Consider the following 15621-nt stretch of genomic DNA (forward strand, 5'->3'; position numbering starts at 1 on the left):
CTCTGCGGGGAGGACTGTACACGGGATGCCCGGGCCGTGCCCTCTCGCATCGTTAATGGCAACTCAGGGGGCTCCATGCATTTCCCCTTCCTCAGCCTCCTGCCGTGCCCGCCTAACGCTCGGCCTCCCAACAAGCGCTGCGAGGTTCGCAGCTGCCCCAAGTGCTTCAGCGTCTTGGAGGATGTCTGGGCCCTGTACCGGGCATCGCACAACCGCGAGCTCATCAGCTCGGTACAAGGATTCCTGGGCAGGTACCACCAAGCCTTCTCCGCCTCAGACCCTACGCTGAGCGAACTGCCTGCTTCTTCTTCGCAGGGAGGAGGTCCGCCTGCTGTCTGCTACATCTGCGGGGCCGAGCTGGGGCCGGGCAAGGAGTTCCAGCTAAGTACGAATCCCGCCAACCACCTGGGCGAGAAGGAGCCCTTCTTTCCTTTCCTCACTGTCTATCCGCCAGCCCCACGGGCCAGGCCTGCAGACTCCACGGGCCTGGTGGCCACCTGTGTTCTCTGCTATCATGACCTGCTGGGTCAATGGCTGCAGCACGAAGCCAGAGCCGCTCACCAGGCTGTCAGCGCCTGGTCTAGGCAGTACCAGGTGGACACATTTGTGTGCTTCTTCTGTCAACAAGAGAAGAAACGGTGTCTGGGGCTGAAGTCAGTGAGAGTGGCCAGGCTGCCCTTGTTCCTGTACACCCTGAGAGCCAGCCACAGCCTGTTGGTGGATGACGGCCGGCAGCTGATCATTGGTGCCTGCGTGGAATGCGGGACCCTGGTTTGTGCAGGCCAGGGGCTCGCCAGCCAGGGACCCATGGGTTGGAGCTCCCCAGCCCCAGGAGTGACAAAGGTAAGCAGTGGCTTTCATCTTCTGGAGCATCTATGTTGTCAAAAAGGAGAGACTTCTCTGTTCCTTGGTTCAGCCCGAGGCATGTCCCAGCAGGAGGTGTTCTCTTTGGTTTGCTAGCTTGGCTGACCTTGGCAGCGTGGGGCTTGAGATTGGAGGACCTCGGGGGCAGGAGTGGAAGAATAGCTGCTGTTGGAATCAGCAGGCATGGGGGCTGAAGCTGGGCGGTTGCTGCGAAAATCTATCAAACGGAGGAAGTTCAGGGCAAGGCTGTCGTCCGCCCGATAACATTGGTAATTAGTGCAGCCACTCAGGTCACCGGGAGGTCCCCGTGGTGAGTTCCTCTCACTAGCTCCTGGCTGCCTCGTGTTCTTCCCAAGAGTCCCACCCAAGCGCCTTCCGTTTTGAGTCTTCCTGATGGCTTTACGAAGCAGATGGCAACAGATTCCAGAAGCGTAGGTGTGGGACACGGACGGGCGCGCGTGCGGGACTCGGTTGGTGGCCTGGACAACCTTTGCTGTGGACAGAGTCTCTCTTCTTTGTGGAGCTGAGCCGAGGCCTGGGCTCTTCTCAGGATGCCTCTGCCTGCCTGGTAGGAGGCAGCTTGGGTCCTGGGACGTTGGGACCCAGCTTTGTAAGAAGCTGGGGCAGGAGCTGGCCAGGTGGCCCTGGTGAAGGCTGTGACAGGCAGGTGTCTGAATTACACTCACTGTCCCACCCTGGGTCCTGATTCCTAACAGACTCTCCTGTCCTGCCTCTATGGCAGTGACTGGCCAGGGCCCTGCGGAGAGACACAGGGTAGGCCGGACCAGCTCAGGAATGGTTGTTTTTTGTGTAAACTGTCTGGGTCCCGCAATTGTGCTCACATGTACACATGTATGTGTGTGTCATGTCTGGGCCTGAATGCTGACTTAGGAAGCAGCCCAGATGTCTGGGTACCCTTTTTCCAGCTCACAGTCCCCCCACTCACACACTGCCCATATCCTTCCTTCCCAGAGTTGGCGTTGGACTGGAGATGCCCTTAAGGCTTTGATGGCACCCCCCCCCCCCCACTCTTCACTTTTCACTAAGCGAGGACTCATTTGCCTCTGGCATAGGACACCAAGCCTTTCGTTAGCCACAGGTGTGTGACAGCCGATGCTGAGGCTGTTGCTAGGTCTTGGAAGGGACAGCTCCGCAAGGCCTGAAGTGCAAGAAGAGCTTGGCTCCGGGGCAGGACAGGCCTGCTCCCGGCCTGCTGTCTTCTTCGCAGGGACGCTGTCTGCCAACAAGTCTTCATTCTGGCTGAGCTCAGTTCTCTTGGCTGAGAAGTAGGAATGCAGGCCACATGGTTTGTAGGGACATTCTGATAATTGAACAAAACCGGGGGACATTTGAATTTCCCTAGGCTAAGCTCACTGTGTCTAAGCTGCCCCTGATGCCCCTCTGTTTGGGCAGAAGACATGGGGACAGTTTTGAGGGTGTAAGGCTACAGCCACAGGCTGGGTGCTTGCTGGAGGCTTGCTATGGTGCTGTGTGGGTGGTTGATGCTCCCCTGGGGGCGTGAAGTTTTCTCTGTAGAGTGCCTACCTTGTGCCAGTTTGACTTCAGTGCAGAAACCCAAGTAATCAAAAGAGGCTCAGGTAACCCCCCCCCCGTACCCCTCCCCCAGGCCAGGTGGGGTGGGGAAGTGATAGCAGTCTGTGTGGCCCCTAGCCCATTCCTGTGTGCACCCAGGGGGCTTAGTTGAGCATTCAGCCACCTTCTGCCCTGTCCTTGGCCTGGCTCGCCTTGTCCCATGGACCTTCTTACTCCCACACTGAGACTCAGGTAAGTCCCATGACCTTTGACTTTCTCACTGCCAGCAGGTGCCTGAGGGTTCCAGTCTTGGGCTCAGGACCTCCCCCTTGGCTTAGCTCCCAGCAGTTTGCCTGAGTCTCAATGAAACCTGGTAAAGTAAGAAAAAAATGCAGAGACAGGAAGACTCCTGGAGCCCTGGGCATGGGAAGACCCTACCAAGGATGAGGGGACAGAGAGTCCCAGATCTGGTAGCCTTTGCAGGGAGGAAATGCTTGATCTCCATGATGTACAGAAGGGACTGGGCTGTGTCTGCAGCCCTCAGGGATTGATGAGGCCGGGCCAGGCCTGTGCTGCAGTGTGTGTGTGTGTGTGTGTGGGGGGGGGGTGGCAGGCATGTCTCAGACTCCTCTATAGTGATGGCGGGAAGGAGGGGTCATTGAGCTCCCAGGGTCCAAGGATGCCGGGAACGGAGCCCTCTGCCCTCTGCCCTTCCTCTGCGTTCCTAGTCTTCCATTTATCCCACAAATATTTATAGAGAGCCTGCTCTGAGCCAGGCACTGTTCCAGATGCTGGGATCCGGTGGCAGGCATAGCCTGCAGTGTCCCTGGGGAGGGACAAGCACAGAAGGTCCAAAAGGCTGTTTCCCGCAGCGCTGAGAGCCGTGAGGCCGTCAGCCAGACTGGGTGCACTGCAGAGGGCCAGGCTCCCCGGGCTGTCAGGAATGGATGCATAGGCACAGCCTCTCCCTTGTCCCCAGGCTGGCTCCATGAGTCCCCCCACCCACTCACCCACCCACCCACCCCCCCATCCCCACCCCCAGGTCCCCGAGCTTCAAATTAGCCTTCCTTTCTTCCTGTGTGTTGTCTGAGGACTTAGCTGGGAAGCAGAAGAGCCTTGCAAAGGGCTAGGAGAGACATTTGGTAGGGACATGGCATGTTCCAGAACCTCCTGGAATTTTGGAACCCTGGTAGCTTCTCCCTGGCGTGAATCAACTTGAAAACATCTGAAAAAGAGTGTCTAAGAAGACAGAGGAAGGGGAGGAAGGGAGGTGGTATACGGCACCCTTCAGTTGGGGTGCCCGCCGGGGACCCTCCTTCAGTCATTTGGTCTTCTAGAGCTTGATGCCCTGCACATCACGCCACCCTGGTTGCTGCACGGGTTGGGCAGTGGCTAAATTGGGCCAGAGAGGGCTGCAGCTTGCCCTCTCTCAGCCTGGCATTCCTACACTCCCCCCACCCCCCACCCCGCTCCACGAGATCTGTGGAAAGACCCCAGGTTTGCCATAAGATAGATCTGGCCTAAATCATTCTACAAGAAGCAGGCTGTGTGACCTTGGGTCTGACCCTTGACCTCTCCGAGCCTTGCTTTCCATGGTTGAACGACGATGCCGCTTTGTGATGGCAGAGTAGGGACATGGCTCCCCTTCCCTAGCATGCCTTGTTGCTATCTGTTGCTGTTGTGAATGGCCGCTTCTGTCCCCAGTCTATCCTGTCAGAGCAGATGGTAGGGTGGCCAGATTATGAGGTGAGTTTGGGGACAGCTTCGTGAGGAGCTGACTCCCAGGCTGCTGTTCCCTGTATCCATGGTTACCACATCTTCTCAATGCTCCTGTGGAGGGTCTAACCCCCCCCCCCCCCCCCCCCCCGTACTGTCTTAGGTGAGAAAGCCCAGAGAGGTTATGTAGCTTGCTGTGGTCACCCAGCAGTTCCTACGCGGGGTAAGCACTGGGCCTGGGCTTCTGTTCTAGAATCTGTCCCACTTTCTACCCTGTCCTGCCCTCTGTCCCCTCTGTCCTCCAGCTGTGAAGGAGGCCATGGAGGGTCACCGGCTCTTCATTTGTGTGTGTGCCATCCTACTCCACCCACTCCAGAGGCCCAGGAAGCTCCTATGGGAGGAGGGGACCCCGTTGTCGCTATCATTCTCCACTTTCTTCTCCCTGGCCCCCTCCTCTCTCTTATGGCCAGGTGCTGCCTTTGGCTGGCTCCCATCTTCTGTGGGAAGGTGCCACCCCCTGAGGCCACCCTGTCCTCTCCCAGGCACCGTGGCAACGTGGACTAATGGAGCCTGCGGTTCGGTACCTGCTGTGCCCCAGCCTGTTGCCAAGAGTCACCTGGCCAAGCCCTCAAGCCTCGTTGTCACTGCGTCTCATCTAGGCATATCGCAGGTCTGCAGAGTGCTCTGTCGGGATGGCTGAACATCTGTCCCCTGCTTCTTGGCACACAGCCTTCACCAGCTTCCCACTCTACAGGGAGGCTCTGGCCAGCACCATTTGCCTCAGGTCCTCAGGGTACCAGCTTAGGATCTTTCTGGAAGGTGCCAGACAGTGCTGGCACCTTCTTCCTGGCAGCAGCTGGGCAGCTGAGCTGTGGGCCTCTCTGAACCCTGGACCCCTCCTTCTAAGGGATGTCTATGTTTTCTTGCCGGTGTGGGAGCCTTCTGCTCAGAAGAATAAATTTTCCAGATGCCTTGTGCTAACTCTGGAGGAGGTTGGAGCCTACTGGGAAAGAGGAAGTGAAGGCAAAAGGTCTTAAAAACTGAGCCTTCCCTGGAAGCAGGGTGGGAAAGGGGCAGGGCTGAAGGCCAGCAGAGTTTGCAAGGCTGCAGGCCTCATGTCTGCTCAGCTCTCTTGGGACCTTGCCCTGGCAGGGTTCGTGCTGCAGGGAGTCGCTGGCAGACCTGGCAGTGGTACTCGGGTTGTGTTTTTATGGCTGTGGAGGAGTCCACATCCCGAGCTCAGGTCTCTTGCACCTCATATCGGTGTCCTGGTCAGACGGCAGAGAAGGACAAGACTTTGGCCCCCACTTTCTGTTTCCTGTGTCACCTGTGTAGGACATACATGGGCAGTGTGGAAGGAGCCTCTGGTCTGCCACGTGATTGTTACTTAGTTCCCCCATTTGTCACAGTAGCAGGACTGGTCTCCAGGACAGTCCTATGTTAAGGCCCTGGCTTGTGGTATGTGGGTGCCATGCAGTGGGGTTAGGAATGGGAGCCTGCCCTCTGAAGGGTGGGGTCTGAAATTCACTGCATGGGGCCAACGAGATGGCTCAGTGGGTAAAGATATTGGCTGCGCAAGCAGTGGGACCTGAGTTCAATTTCCTGAGCGCCAGAAGAGCCGGAACGCATGTAAAAGTGGGAGAGGACACCACACACAAAGTTGTCTTCTGGGCTCCCACATATGTGTGTGACAGCATTCAGGAGCCCCTCCCCCACCCAGCCACATTCATCCAAAGAATAATAAATTGATATAAACTCACCATACAGGGGCTAGAGAGATGGCTTAACCATTAAGAGCACTGGCTGTTTCTCCAGAGGACCCATGTTCAATTCCCAGCACCCCCGTGGCAGCTCACAGCACTCTGTAACTCCAGTTCTAGGGGATCCGATGCCCTCTTCTGGTCTCCATGGCTACTGTGCATGTACATGATGCACAGACATACATGCAGGTAAAACACCTGTAAACGAAAAGTAAAGCAAACATCCTGCACACTCTCCCACATGCACTCACATACAACACACACAAACACACACACACACACACACACACGATTCACTGTACAGTGGCACACTCCACAACAACATGAGATTCTGGCCCGTGGAGGGTGACATAATCAGGCCAGAGTAACTTGTGCCGTTTGTGCTGTAAGGACCAACAGGCCACAAGGTATGTGTACTTTGCCAGTGGCTTCCATGTAACACAGGCTGATGAATCATGTGTGACAGTGCTATGCTGGGGACCCAGCTGATGGTCCCTTCTATCTCAGCTCCTCAGTACCTGGCTTCACACAGATTCCACTCTCCAGATACAAGCACACATCAGCACTTGCAGTGCCTACAGGCAGGATACCTGTCCACTGGGCCTCAGTTTTACCTCTCTGTAAAATGGGCATGTATGGTGATAAGTGTGCAGAAGTTTTCACCTTTTGGAACCAGTGCTCTAGTGGTGCTGCCCACCAAAGCCCTGTTTCCCCTCAGAATGTGGCACAGAGGGTCTGCCTGCGGGTCACGCTCTAGGAGACAGATGGGTCGGGTGACCCCTGACCTTCCCTGCCATCCTCCCTGTTGTCCACTGTGCTCTTCCTTTCTGGGATCCTCTTGCCATCTGCTAACGTGGTGGCTCCACTTGTCCCCTACCCCCCACTGCCCATCCCTCCTCTGGCCACCCAGGGAGGCTGTGGATGGCGGATGTCCCATGGCAGTGGGCTCCTTATCACTTAGCAGGTTGGAGGCCCAGGCTGAAGAACCTAAGACAGTTCAGGACCAAGAGACTAACAGGACTGGGGTAGGGTCATCAGTGGTCCTCTCCTGTGCCCTGACGACAGGTGGTACTTACAGGGGAAGTTGGGTCCTGGCTTCCACCCTCCCAGTCTGGATTTAAAAGAGTCTACAGGCGGCCATTGTCACCAGCTTCTAGACCAGTGGTTCTCAACCTGTGGGTCATGGCCCCTTTGGGGTCACATATCAGATATCCTGCATATCAGATACCTACACTGGGATTCATGACATTAGCAAAATTACAGCTATAAAGTAACAATGAAATAATTGTATGGTTGGGGGTCACCACAACATGAGGAACTGTCTTAAAGGGTCGTAGCATTAGGAAGGTTGAGAACCATGGCTCTAGACGGAACAGCAGCAGGAGAGTTGGCACACTGAGCCCGCCAGACCCTTGGATTCACTTGCTTCTTGCCTTCGGGGGAGGGGGTACAGTGAAGGTGACTGACTTTTCAGACCTCCAACATAATGATCTGGGCATGGGACTCATGGGGCTTGGCCTCCATCCCATCATCAAGCACAGAAAGGCCACAAAGGCCCAGAGGCAGCTCAGGGCAGCTTGAGCCTTGACACCTTCAGGATATCTTGTGGGTCACATCTGATTGGTTAAGACCCCTTGCCACAGGCCCCTTACAAGAGATTGTGTGTTGCTGCTGTTCTACGCTATTTTCCCTCTTATCTGATCATGTGACTTCTAGGGTTTGTGTGAACAGCAGGGCCTAGGCCCTTCAGAGCACATCTGTACAGCTGCATGTGGTGTCAGGCCCAAGGTATTAGTTAGGGTGGAACCCGCTTCTATGCTAGCCGAAGCCTGGATGCAGCCAGTGGGCATCCATCAGGGGCTGGAAGTCTGACTTTGTACCCCTGGCCATCTGGGCTACCACGGAGAGAAGGCTTCTCGGAGACAGAATCAACTGTCCTCATTCCTGTGAGAGCTGAAAGCACACTGATATTCTTCTAGTCACATAGAGTGGCTACTTGTATAGTGGGGCACTGAGAATTGCCTCAGGTGCCCTCACGTGGAGGCAGTGCCATCTGGAGCCTAGCCTTGGCCTCAGCCTCATGACCCAGGGTAAGGCCCTGTGTATGTGTTTGGGGGGGGGGGGCTCTGCTTTGCTGTTCCTCATTATGTACTCGCCCATTGAGTCCATGCTATTCTTGGTTCCAAATGTTGGGGAGAGGAGTGGCTCTTGTTGTGGCTCTGGGGGAGTGATTTCCAGTTCCTCTGTCTGGGGTAACTGTCACTGGGTAGGTGGATGGGGTCTTGGTGCTGAGAGGCATGCCCCCATGTGGGTCAGCAGCACAGGTAGATGGCAACAGCAAGTGTCCACATTGACTGATAACCAGAGCTGGAAGCTGTGGCCCCCAGGCGGGACTTTAGACACGCTGGGCTGGGCAGGGTGTCCTCAGTGAAGCCGCAGAGGCATTCACAGAGATGACGCGCCACTGTGTGGGAAGCTGACAAGACAGTATCAGGGACAAGCTTCTTGGGTGAGCCTTTTGGACAAGTTTATGAGGAGGTTGGTCCCTTTCTTTCTACTGCCCCCTTTAGAGTGACCTTGTGGTGACAGACAAGGCCAAATGCCATCAGGACGGGACCACTCTGAGGTTGGTGCAGACTCTGCCAGCCTACACCTTTGGAGAGCAGCTGTCTCTGTCACCTGCAGCTCTGCTGGGTGGCAGGGAATGGCCCAGCTGCTAGGCTGGCTCTGTGGTCTGCAGGTACCTGGGGCTCTGAGCCCCAAGGGATGTGACTGATCCCTCGTGATTCAGGCTGCCCTGCACCAGGCCCTTAACCAGGTCAGTGAGATGCAACATCAGCAGCTACAGGCAGCGCAGGGCCGGGGTTGGCTGAGGGAGGACAGGAGCAGGGGCAGCAGCTTCCATCCCCTGATGGAGGTGGCTATGGGCTGGACCCAGAACCCTAGAGGATCAGTGTGAGGGGAGGGTGTCCCCACTTGTCTCCCACACTTCCCTCTTTAAACCCTCCTAGCTCCCTGGTTACCTGATTTCATCATCACCCATCTGCACCAGGGTTGCCATGAGGGGTGATGGAAGGAAGCACTTGGTATTTGTGATCCAGAGGGGAAACTGAGGCTGGCACCCCCATCCCGTGCTGTGCTTTTGTTTTTGTTTTGTTTTACTTTAGAGACAGGTTTCTCTGTGTAGCCTTGATTGTCCTGGACTCACTTTGTAGACCAGGCTGGCCTCGAACTCACAGAGATCAGCCTGCTTGGCCTCCCCCAGTGCTAGGATTACAAGTGTGTGCCATGGCTCCTGGCTCCTCTTCTGTGTTCTTTAGCTTCCGGCTTCTCACTCTGGCACCAGGACAGTCACTGGACCCGTTTCCCAGAGCTGGGACATAGAGCAGGTGACATTGCTGGCAAAGGCAGGGGTGGCCAGGGCAGAAAACATAACCATATGAGACAGGGAGGGGAGATCTGTGACCCTGTCCTCAAGGAGTAGGCGGTAGTCGGCTGCAGCCAGGGCACCTGGGACCAGCGCCTCCCTTGTCCTGTCTCTGGGCTTTAGTGCCCATCTAAGGGATGAAGGAACACTCAGGTACATGGCCTCTGCATGACACCTGGATCCCAGGAAAGCTCCTGGTGTTGTGTAGTGATCAGTTAGCCAGTATATCTGCTCGCTGTCTGTCTGCGTAGGACTTTGGACAATCTATGTAGCCCGTGGCTCTAATAACCTCCTTCGATCTCTGTCTTAGTTAAGGTACTATTGCTGTGGTAAAACATCAAGACCAAAAGCAATTTGAGGAGGAAAGGATTTATTTGGCTTGTACTTCTACGCTGTAGTCCGTACCTGAGGGAAGCCAAAGCAAGAATTGACGCAGAGGCCATAGAGGGATGCTGTGTGCTGCCTTGCTCCTCATGGCTTGTTCTGCCTCCGTTCTTATAGGACTTTCACAGGCTTGCCTACAGCTTTACCTTCTAGAGGCAATTTCTTTTTATTTTTTTGGGTTTTTGAGACAGGGTTTCTCTGTGTAGCTTTGGCTGTCTTGGACTCCCTTTGTAGACCAGGCTGGCCTCGGACTCCCAATGATCCACCTGCCTCTGCCTCTCGAGTGCTAGGATTGAAGGTGTGCACCACCACGCCCCGCTAGAGGCAATTTCTTAATTGAGGCTCCCTAATCTCTGATGACCATAGCTTGTGTCAAGTTGGTGTAAAACCAGCCCAGTCCTCCCGTCCTTGGGCCCTGTGGTAGTTGCTAGCTGTTGCCAAGAAGCCCAGGCTCTGTGCTCCGCCATGATCCATAGGAGCCCCAAGGATACGCGGGAAGTAGGGCACTTTGAGGTCAAGACTTAGGACTTTGGATCACAGCTGGGTTTCACTGTTGGCCTTCCTGAAAAGAAGGAACAAGAAGAAGGATTAAAAAAAAATCAGGAATTTGGGCTGGAGCGATGTCTCATCGAGAGCATTTTTTGTTCTTTCAGAGGATGGGAGTTAGTTTGGATCCCTGCACTCACACTAGGTGCCTCACAACCACCTGTAACTCCAGTTTCAAGGGATCTGATCTCTTTTGGCCTCTTCAGGCGCCCGCCCACCCGCAAGCGTGCACAAAGACACACGTGTAAATAATAAAATAACTCTTTAAAAACAGGAATCAGCAATTTATAGAGACCTGTGCTCTTTAGGACTGTGCTGTCCTCACACATCTCTTTACCTTTTTCTCTTTTTTTTTTTTGAGATAGTTTCCCTCAGTGGCCCAGGCTGAACTTGGAACTCATGGAAATCCTCCTGCCTTGCTATCTCCAGTGCTGTGATTATAGGTGGGAGCCACCATTCCTGGCTCTCATGGACATTTCTACCTCTCCCAACCCAGTACAAGGTTTGGCACATCGGTGCATTCTTGTTTGTTTGTTTGTTTTCTTTTTCTTTCTTTTTAATTTTTATTTATTTATTTATTGGTTAGCAGATGCTCAATACTCAAAGTAGGCACTGACCTCCTGTTTTTCACAAAGTCCAGGAGCTGATTCCTCATTCCTTGGGGTTCTGGCAGCCCCCACCTTGCTGTCACATCTCAGCAGTGGCTTTCTCTTCTCCTTCTGCCTGCTTTCCTGCTAACCCGACCAACCCCTGCCTACTGATGCCTTCTCTCTTCTGCGGACTGCCCTTGGCACTTGGCCATACATAAGTACTGCTTTCATGTTTGCCGGTAACTTACCATTTGTCAGGCACGGTGTCACAGCTCCTTGGCCTGTGTGTGTCAGCCTGCTTGGCCAACCATGTAGAAGTGGCAACTCCAGCTGAAGTGGAGTTGCCAGCCACCCATCCTCTGTCGCCTTTTCTTCAGCTCTCTTGGCAGCATGGAAATGACGTTCCTGAAAAGCGTTGCCTTTGGCAAAACCGCAATTAGCAAGATCAAAGTCTCAGAGAAAATGGGAGGGTAGGAGGAAAGGAAAGGAAAAGGAAAAAAAAAAAACAATAAAAAATGGCATGAAGTGTGCCTTTAAAAGGCACAGCAAATAGAAATTCTTCAAGGCACAACTGCCAGAACCTCCTCACCCAGTCTTATGTTGAAGAATTCTCTGCAGCCAGGCACCGGCTCCTGCATCACACATCAAGAACTTGCTGGGTTGTTTTCATGTGGAAAGGAAGGTCCTCCTGTGATCTGCGTGTCTTCTTGGGTCAGCTTTGGTCCTTTCTGTTTTTTTGACTGTGTCCACTGTGTGTGTGTGTGTGTGTGTGTGTGTGTGTTGGTTTGTTGTTGTTGTTGTTTTTTGGTATAACTCATCCATCCTCTCCCTCACGTTACTATTAGCATCTGTAGGTTCTATAGTGATGGCTCCTCTCTCATTCCAGTCTTAGTGATGACTGCCTCCTTCTACTTTCATATCACCGCAGTGGTAGGTTTGTTCATTTTGTTTATTAATTGCTCAGGAAATTTAAATTATAGAAATTGTGCCTCTCTGAAGTTTCTGACCAGTCGTGTTTGGACCTAGTACACCTTTCCAAATGCACAGCAAGATCCTTATGAGCAAGGAAGAAACACTTGTTGGCACACCAGGCCTTTTCCAGAGCATGCATGGAGGTCCGCTTCTGACCTCCCCCTATGGCGCTGGAAAGATTAAATTTATTTCTCTGGGTCCTGGGAATGTGGCTCAGTTAGGAATGCTCACTTGTCCTGCACAAAGCCCAAGGTTTGAGCCCAGTACTCAGGAGGCAGAGGCAAGTGGATCTCTGTGAGTTCAAGATCAGCCTGGTCTACAAAGCAAGTCCAGAACTGCCGAGGCCACACAGAGAAACCCTGTCTCAAAAGACAAAACGAGCAAACACCCCAAAGCAAAAACCTATGGCCTATGGCCTATGGCCTATGGCCTAGACAAGACACGGGTGAGAGATCTGGCAGGCAGAAGGGATTCTGGGATATAGCCAGGTGTGGGAGATTCAGTTGGCAAGATGTGAGGAAGGGGGATGCATGGTGCCTGAGCTCAGGTAACCAGCCACGTGGCAGAATGTACATTAGAATAGATGTGTTATTTTAGGTTGTGAGCTAGTCAGAGGAGAGACTAGCTAAGTGGCCAAGGCATTTATGTAATATTTAATGAGCCACATGAGTCGTTCTTCCAGGAGCTAAGGGGCAGGAGGAAAAATCACCCACAACATAACGGTGTCCTACTACATGTGTGTATGAGTGTTTTCCCTTAATGTATGCCTGTGCCCACATGCCTGTGCCCACAAAGGCCAGAGGGACATCAGAACCCCCTAGAACTGGCATTACAGATGGTTGTGAACCACTATGTGGGGTGCTGGGAATTGAACCTGGGATCCTCTTAACCTCTGAGCCCTTTCACCTTTTCTTTTTTTTTTTTTTTCTCCTGAGACTCTGTCTTACTATGCATCCCTGACTGGCCTGGAACTTGCTATGTTGCCCAGGCTGGCCTTGAATTCATGATTGGCCTCCTGAGTGTTGGGATTAAAGGTGTATGCTGCTACAAAGTCTCTCACTGAACATGGAGCTCCTCAGCTTACCTAGGCTGGCCGGCCAGAGGGCCTCGGGGATCCTCCTGTCTCTGCCTCCCTGAGCCCTACCATGTCCGGGTTTTCTGTGGGTTCTGGGGATCAAACTCAAGGCCTCCTGCTTGTGCAGAAATGTCTTACCCGCTGAGCCTCAGGCCCTGCATTTGTTTCATTTTTGAGACAAGGTGTGGAGTGGCTCAGTCTAGCTGGACTCAAATTCAGTATATACTAGAGAGTAACCGTGAGCCTCTGGGCCTCCTGGCCCCATCTCCTGAGTGCTGGCATACAGGCCTGCAGCAGCCACCATACCTAGATGGATATGTTCATGTATGTATGTACGCACATATGTATGTGTGTGGGTGTGTGTATGTATGTGTGTGTATGTGTGTATGTATGTATGTGTGTGTGTGTGTATGTATGTATGTGTGTGGGTGTGTGTATGTGTGGATGTGGATGTGTGTATGTAATGTATGTATGTATGTGGGTGTGTAACATGTATGTCTGTGTGCACTGCAGTCTGTATATAGAGGTCAGAGGGACAATTTTCAGGAGTTTGTTCTCTCCTTCCACCAGTGATTGAACTCAGGTCCTCAAACTTGGATGGATGCGACTGCCATTACCTGTGGGGACCATATCACAGACCCTAGACTTCAACATTAAAAAATAGATATATTGCCCCTCCCCTTCTTTGGTTTTTCTTTCTTTTTTCTTTTCTCTTTTTTTAAAATTCGTTTATTTTTCAAGACAGGGTTTCTCTGTGTAGCCTTTGCTGTCCTGGAACTTACCCTGTAGTCCGCAATGGCCTCAAACTCAGAGACCTGCCTGCCTCTGCCTCTCAAGTGCTGGAGAGAAAAACATGCATCAGCTCCTGAGCTTTCCTTTTTCTCTGAAATGCATTTAGAAAGGGCATCATTTAGGACCATAGACCGGGAAGGCGGGAGCGGTAGTGGAGTGGGTGGGGTTGGGGGGTAGGTGGTTTGAGGCGGGTCATGGCGGCTCCTTACTAGGGGCTGAGCTGTAGTTTGAGGATGGTAGGCACCCTCTAACTTAAGCTTTTGGTTTCTATACATTGTCTACTGTTTGAAATGTGTGAGGGTTCCCTGCTTTTCTACTAAGTATCACTAGTCCAGTCTGTCTCTGCCTCTGGGCCTCCCGTCCATGGGGTCCTGGAAGTGGGTGGTCCACCAGGATGAGTCCACCCCCGCCCCACTACACAACTGACAAGCCCCTATGGGATTACCTAGCCCAGGACTCAGAGGGCTTCTGTGCCCCACCCCCACCCCTTGCAGCTCTCCAGCGGTCTGAGGCCTAGCCAGAGCCCTGGCCAGTTTCTCCTGGGTGAGTTTCATTGTTATAAAAAGCGACTGGGTTTAAGGTGTAGCTTGGTGGTCTGAGACATTTACCCTTCCTTAAGGCTTTTCTGGGATACAATTCACATACAAAATCTCCTCTAAAACCATGGACTTAGGTGATTTTTGGACATTCGCGGATTGTGCAACTATCAGCCCTGTTTGATTTAGGTCATTTTCACCGCCCCTGAAAGGGCCCTTTCCCTATCTCTCCAGGCCCTGGAAACACGATGTGTGGTCTCTGTCTGCGGGTGGTTCCCACAGATGGGAATGGGCACTGCTGTGTGTTAGGCTTTCATTCCTTTTCACTGCCGAATAATACTCCATTATACATAGGCCAAACTTCATTTATCTGATCACCAGCAGGTGGACAGTCACATTCTTTTTGTCCACGTGTTTTAAAAGATTTATTTATTTTTTACGTGTGTGAGTGTTTGCATGTATGTGCCCCTGGAGGCCAGAAGAAGCCATCGAATCCTGTGGAGCTAGTCATAGATGGTTTTGAGCTGCCAGGTGGTGCTGGGAACTGAACCTGCGTCCTTTGCATGAGCAGTAGGGGCAAGTGCTCTTAGCCTCTGAGCCAACTCTCCAGCCCCATGAGAATTCATACACAAGTTCTTATATAGATACTGCCCCCACCCCCAACACCACCACACCCTTCTCTTCCACAGAATCTCACTATGCAGCCTAAGCTAGCTTTGAACGCATAGTGATCCTCCTGCCTCAGCCTCTAGAGTGCTGGGGTTACAGGTGTGTGTCCATTGCACCTGGCTTGGCTTGTTGGGTGTTTGGCTAGGGGGTGGGGCTGCTGGGTCCACTCTGGTCTTCAGCTCTTAAGGGACTGCTGTGCCAGACTGCTTTCCGCACCCACATCTGCCAAGCAGACATGAAAAGCTGAGTAGCCACAGGTGGGAGGACATGTGTCGTGGTATGGGGTAGCATGCTGTGGCCAGCATGGCTAACGATCGCTTTCACATTCCACCTTATCTGTCAACAGATGGTGTGTGTGTGTGTGTGTGTGTGTGTGTGTGTGTGTGTGTGTGTGTTAGAGTGTGTGCAGACGCTGCAGGTCACTGTCCACTGTTGTCTTCGCCAGTCACCTGCCACCTTATCTTCTGAGACAGTCTCTTGTTGACCCGGGAGCCACCGGGATCCTCCTGTCTCTGGGAGACATTGGGTCAGGTGCAAGCTGCTGCCCCTGGCTACATGGGCACCGGCGAGCTTGCACAGCAAGCTCTTTGTGGTCTGGTTCATCTCACAAGGTCCCGATGAAAAATTTGAAACTGGTTAATTTTTTTATTTTTTTAAAGGTTTGTTTGTTTTTTGGCTTTTTGAGATAGCCTTGGCTGTCCTGCATTCGTTTTGTAGACCAGGCTGGCCTTGAACTCACAGAGATCTGCCTGCCTTT

General features: G+C 53.1%; 1 protein-coding gene across 1 annotated transcript in view; it reads left to right on the forward strand.

Annotated features, from left to right (window-relative positions):
• Nucleotides 1-336: 336 nt before the first annotated feature.
• Nucleotides 337-15621, forward strand: part of Gse1 (Gse1 coiled-coil protein) — a 343014-nt gene continuing 327729 nt past the window's right edge. Inside the window, exon 1 of the mRNA XM_051169157.1 lies at nucleotides 337-843. Coding sequence (XP_051025114.1) covers nucleotides 808-843 — 36 coding nt within the window. The 5' untranslated portion in view covers nucleotides 337-807. The remainder of the gene's footprint in view (nucleotides 844-15621) is intronic.

Source organism: Acomys russatus, chromosome 26 (assembly GCF_903995435.1).
Source record: "Acomys russatus chromosome 26, mAcoRus1.1, whole genome shotgun sequence".
NCBI classification, from domain to species: Eukaryota; Metazoa; Chordata; class Mammalia; order Rodentia; family Muridae; genus Acomys; species Acomys russatus.